The 6,000-nt window shown below is 39.5% G+C and overlaps 1 protein-coding gene across 2 annotated transcripts in view; it reads right to left on the reverse strand.

Moving 5' to 3' along the window:
• The window catches only part of LOC144642520 (protein mono-ADP-ribosyltransferase TIPARP-like), a 42,002-nt gene extending 37,015 nt beyond the window's left edge, over positions 1-4,987 (reverse strand). For both annotated transcript variants that reach the window (XM_078501501.1, XM_078501493.1), the window contains exons 1-2: positions 4,860-4,987; positions 1,817-1,904 (exon numbers count right to left, since the gene is read on the reverse strand). In XM_078501501.1, coding sequence (XP_078357627.1) covers positions 1,817-1,904; positions 4,860-4,886 — 115 coding nt within the window. In that variant the 5' untranslated portion in view covers positions 4,887-4,987. The remainder of the gene's footprint in view (positions 1-1,816; positions 1,905-4,859) is intronic.
• Between the last annotated feature and the right edge of the window lie 1,013 nt (positions 4,988-6,000).

The raw sequence follows: 6,000 nt of genomic DNA on the forward strand, positions 1-6,000 counted from the left end.
TTGTGATAATAACTTGCAGAAATAAAAACATGATTTTGGATAGTCCAGTCCCTACACTATCCCTTTTGCGCCCTATAAAGGGGTAAAACCCAGGAGCGAGAGGAGAGAGTTCAGGATAACTTGTATGTGCATGCTCAAAACAAACCAATCAAAAACAACAGAGAAGTGTAGCATTTCTTACATGTAATGTGCACTCTAGGGTAAAAATAGCTCGCTAAAATGAGAAATTCAACTATGCAACCAAAGTGCGCAATCTGCAAGAAAAATTGTCGTAACCTTTGTCTAAAGTCATAATTAAAAGAATAGGTACTAAATCTACAAATACTAAATTTGTGAATTTATCATCTGTACGCATGCATGTCCAAAGGTTCTGTGGAATATGGTTTGGTTTCCCCCCTTTTAAGGGGGGGGGGGTGGTGGGGGAGGGCGGGACGACAGATTTCTGAGCATGCGCATGCAAGTTATTTCTAGACTGGCACTCATGCGCCTGGGTTAATCCCCTATATAGGGAACCGAAGGGAAAGTTCGGGGAGTGGACTAAATTTAAGACAATCAAAACAACACTGACATAATGCGCTTGAGACCAGATTTTCCACACACTGGGAATTTCACTGCTGGGACTGGGATTTAGACAAAAAAAGGCTGGGAAATGGTATTTGGGCAAAATTTGGGCTGGGAAATGGGATTTGGTACCCCCCCTTCAGGACCCTCTTTACGCATCGCTAGTTGCTCCCCAGGGGGGCAACGAACAATAACGTCAATGCAACTTATTAGAATTCTGCGAACCTTGCAAAAATCCATCATTCTCTGAAGAAGACCGCAGAAGGTGATCGAAAATTAAAGGTGTCGTTTTATATTTTTAGATCTGTTTCAAACATTTTTATATACTAATTATTAGTAATTCCAACTAACGTCTCCATGTTGTAAAATAAATTCGAATAGATGGTTGACATTTTGTACGGAACTCAGTAGATCAGTATCAATAATAGAAGATTCATTCAAGGTACGGTTAGCATATGCCATATTATAATTAACCCTCGGACGTACAAGCAAATTCATACTCCCACCGTTGTACAAGGGGGGGGGGGGAGGTGGACGGAACCCCTCCCCGGAGGCTTCGTTGTATTAAGGGTGAGCAAAATTATTTTGCACTGAGAAGAAAGCCCGTAGCTTACTCTACAAGATGACATAATTTTAATAGGCTGTGACGTCATATGACAAAAATAAACGAATTGTGCTTTTCTGTTTCAAAAAACTGGAAAAAAGCAAAATTTTAAAAACGACGATTTTTGGCAAGACCTGCTTGTAGTTACGTCAAACATCATGGGCACATGGTTGACATATCAAAATTTTCGCAAGGGATTGATGATTAGCTACTGAAAGTTTCAGCTTTGTAGAGTAAATCTTCTTTTCAAAATTTTGAAAAAACCTGGAAAATGTCCTATGAAAGCTAGTGTCCCTTTTTTGATCATGTTGATTAGAGCCAAACATCTCTACTGAACTGTAACTTGCCACCATTGTCATCCAAGCTTGATACTGTGGCATTACCATTGCAACTTAGAATATTAAATGCACTCATCTATTCACAAGACTGAAATTCCCATAAAAAATTCTCAACCCCCCCCCCCCTCCCCCTCTAGAAGACTACAGCTTAAACTGGTTTCTGGTTCAGAATCCAATAATGAAATAATGAACACAAATGAGTACTCTATGACTATCATTCTGATTGACATCTTACAAATAGCAGGTTGCATGCCATGTGGTACCTGAACAATTCTCATTTAAAACTATCTGAATACTAGTTAAAAGTACTTACTAAATTTCTGTGTCATTGGTTTTAGGTGACATTGGAAACGATTTATTGTCTGCTTAACGTCTTGGTCATCAGATAAATTTTCTTTTTTCTAAAAGTGGAATGATAACAAGTTAGGATAACATGATTAATAAATAACTGTTAACTTAGTATACGGTAAAATTCCGTTTATAAGCCGTGAGATTAAACAACTTAGTAAGGGGTTTTGTGGGGGCTTATAAACGAGGGGGCTTATATCCAGCGGGGCCTAGAAGCGGAATTAAAAGAACAACAGTGTTGATCGCAATAGGTTTTTAACATTTAGCCCTGTTCAGTACTGTCACCCAGCAGGGTGACAGTAATGAATTTAATTTAAATATATTGTCATTTTTAGAATGCCAAAAAAAATTATAAAATTGTTCTAACAATACTATATATTAGCCCCAATGAGGTAATATTTCATTAGCAGGATCACAGTTTGCATGTGAAAACTTGCACCAGTAATGCACCATCTTTTGCCTCTGCAGAATATCCCATTTCTCATCAACATGAATAATGCTCAAGTGTTGACAAAAGGTAACAATTTAAAATTGACCAAACAGAGGGTATTCCAGAATCTGGTATACCGGAAATAAAATTTGGTGAGAATCACAGGCTTATACCTTCGCTCCCTCGCCTTAGTCCCCTCTCTTTTTTTCCATTCGCAGTTCTTCACGCTAATCCCATATTTTGTGCTGCTCCCCAACTAAATGACTAGCAGTTCATCATTTACATATATGATACTCATGATCAGGTGCTGGTTTCCATACCAAAACAAAATCTCACTGGTCAGAGGCAGGGTGAACTCATACCAGTATAACTTGTTCTGGTATAACAATTTGTGCTGGTATTATGTAAAGAAATATATATATATAGCCACAAGAGGGAACCAGGTGAACTTGTACCAGTCCTGTCATAGACGTCATTACAGTATGTAAACTCTCAGAGGGACCGGTCATAAAATATGGGGGAGGGGGGTGTGGGCTATGAAAAATTGGGGGTGGGTCACTATTTTTCAACATGTCAAAAAGGGTGGGTCAGGAAAAATAATGCACTGCATTAGGGGTGGGTCACAGTTAAATTATCTACAATAGTACGAAAACTCTATCAGAATGCCTAAAACAGTGTTTCTCCAGGGGTTTCTAAAAATATAAATTTTCCCAGGGAAGCATTCCCCCAGACCCCCTTACTTTGCTATACCTAACATCATATTAACTCAAAACCACCAACTACCTTATTGATACTTATTTTCGCGGGACATAATTTTCGTGATTTTCGCCATGTTCAAAAAATCGCGAAATTAAAGACTTCGGAAAATTTATTTCAAACGTCTTCTATTGTAATTTTCATGTTAATAACGTATTTTTCGGCCAAATCATGAAAATTTAGTTCCGCGAAATATGCCTGTTCCATTTTCGCGAAAATAAGTGACCGCGAAAAATAAGTAACAACAAGGTATTATTATCCCTTTATACTGCAGAGACTACATCTACAATGGAACAAGTATTCTACCAGAATGCCTAAGGGAGGAGTCATTAATTATTGGGCGGGAGGGGAGGCAAATTTGAGGGGAGGGCTAAGATTTTTTGAGCTCCCATTTGGGAGCAACACACAACACTTTCCTAAGAACTAGTGAACTACTTTCAGTGGTTTTCACCTTGCTGTGTTTATTCTTTTATGTGCTCATTCAAAGGATAGAGGGGGGGGGGGGGGGGTCACAATTTTTTTGTCTCTGATTTGGGGCGGGTTGCAAATTTCTGGGTTCCAGTTTGGGAGAGGGTCAGAATTTTTGAGCCCACTTCTTCAAAAATTTACCGGCCTTCCCCCCCCCCCCCCCCACCCCCACATTTAATGACCGCTACCTAAAATAGTATTTCTCACTGATTTCTAAGTTTCTAACGGTCTAAATTTTCCCTGGAGAACATTCACCCCGGAGCCTATACTTTGCTTTGTACCAAACATGATATTAACTCAAAACCACCAGACTATTAGTAGCCCTTTAAACTGCAGACTGAAATTACAACTACCAGTATAAAAATTCTACCAGGATGGCCTAAAATAGCATTTCAAGGATTCTAACACTGACATGTTTCATTTCCATGTGTCAAACATCACCATATAATGCAATACAATGGTGTTTGGACTCGACTGGCTGGGCATTGTTCCTTAATAAATTTTGTCTGTAGCACCACCTCAGGCCCCACTTGATAAAATTTATGAACTCCGTCCACGATGCCTTAAACAAATCACTCTCTCTGAATATAACTTCATACTGTCATTCTCTCTGACTGCTTTTTAAGGATAACGAAAGGATAGGAATGGATTGACATGTCATATTACTTAATTGATTCTATATAAACTACATGCTGACACAAAGTCTTTAGTTTACATGTGAAAAATGTCAATAAGTTTGTGGAAATTAACGAAACTGAAATTGACTGATCAAACTCCAAGATTAAGACAGAAAACGTGACAGGCCTTTAATATGGTGGTCACATTTAAATGCTATGCAGGGTGTATTAAATTGAACACGTTTCAGTTCTCTCGACTGGCTTGTAATAAGAGTAAATAAAATAAAATAAATAAATCACTTCACTTAAGCTTAAGTGCCAATGTATATAGCACTGTTGTGCTAATTGTGGACACTTTAAAAAGATAAACAAATATTACAAATCAAACATAAACTTGTTCTAACCAGTTGGCTATTTACAAAGCGTGGAGGAGTTGAATTTGGGACGACCGAAGACAAATCAGGCTGACAAATCCATCTAGTGGCAGGGACGTGGATTTGAACCCGGCGCCTCCGGATTACAAGTCCAGCGCCTCACCATTAGGCCACGCCGCCTCCTATCATGTTTTTTATTTCCTGCTTTAAATCTCTAGTTCTGGTATATATTATAGTCTTGAGCCCATAAGTTTTCGGTCACTTCCGGCTAGCTTCCGCCTTGGACGTGAGCATAGCGAGAGTTTAAGTTTGAGCGATTTGCTGCATCGATCTACGTCAGATTTTACAGTTGCAGCTACCTACCTTGGTTTTCTTCCAAAAAGCGGCCATTTGTCAGAAAGACACCACGAATTCCGGTATATTTTCTTTTTTGTGCACAACTGCTGCAACTGTTGTAGCTTTCACAACTCTGTAAATTCGTTTTCGTACCCAGATAGGCCTGTTCCAGGCCACTGACCGAGAGCCTGGAACAGGCTTTACCCAGATCTACGCGTACGAAGAAGGCTGCCTCCAGCAGCATGCTTTGCAAGTCGTGAATGGCTGGCGAGAAAATAGATCGGAACAGAAGCCAATCTCTGCAGCTGGTATGTCTAGCAGTGCAATCTTTGCGCTTTTCCCGAGAAAGATAGAATGCACCAGGAATTCTTCTACCGGCCTTTAGTTTCATATGCTCCTTGTTGCTGTCTTTTAGTGCTGTAAAATAAATTTAGTGGTTTATTGGTAAACAAAAATACATACTTGGAAAATATAAATTTCTTTGTGGAATGCAATTTTCTAGGTGAAGACTGGAAAATAAAAGTTCCTTGTTTGTCTTTATTATTTCATTAGCGATTCACAAGCAACAATGTGGTAGTAAAGAGAATCTTCCAATGAGAACGCAGCTATGATTTGAAAGTTTACATTGCTAACGAGAAAATACAGAGGAGTTCGGTCCTCGGGTGGTTCGCAGAGCCGGTTGACGACTCAAATATTGCCGTTTTTACAGGAGAAAGAATGTGAAAGTCGACTTTCTTCTGTATATGTAAATGGAATAACTATCGTGGCTTTCAAATTTGAGGAGTTTGGAGGCAGATGTGGCAAACTTTGAGAATTGCAGCTAAGGTGAAAACAGGTCGGCCCGCTTTTGGCATTCTCGCGGCTGGACTGTGCGACCTTTCGCTATGCTTTACAAGGGATGGTAGCTACTTTTGAAATATGTTAATTCCCGCCCATAGAACCACAGGCGTCCCAAATTATCGTCTAAAATAGGTCAACCTGTTACAACAGAGGGTTTTTTAACGCCTTTTGGTCCAGGAACATGTCTTCTATAACATGTTAAAAGTCTCTGAAAATCTGAGCAGGGGAAGGTGACTAAAAACGGGTTTTTTAAAATCCTGTATAACGCAGCATGGAAACGAGGCTGCCTGTACTATCTGCTGGTTCGCTTGAGTTTAATACCACATGC

Source organism: Oculina patagonica, chromosome 1 (genome assembly GCF_052425735.1).
Source record: "Oculina patagonica isolate OP01 chromosome 1, crgOcupat, whole genome shotgun sequence".
In the NCBI taxonomy this organism is placed as follows: domain Eukaryota; kingdom Metazoa; phylum Cnidaria; class Anthozoa; order Scleractinia; family Oculinidae; genus Oculina; species Oculina patagonica.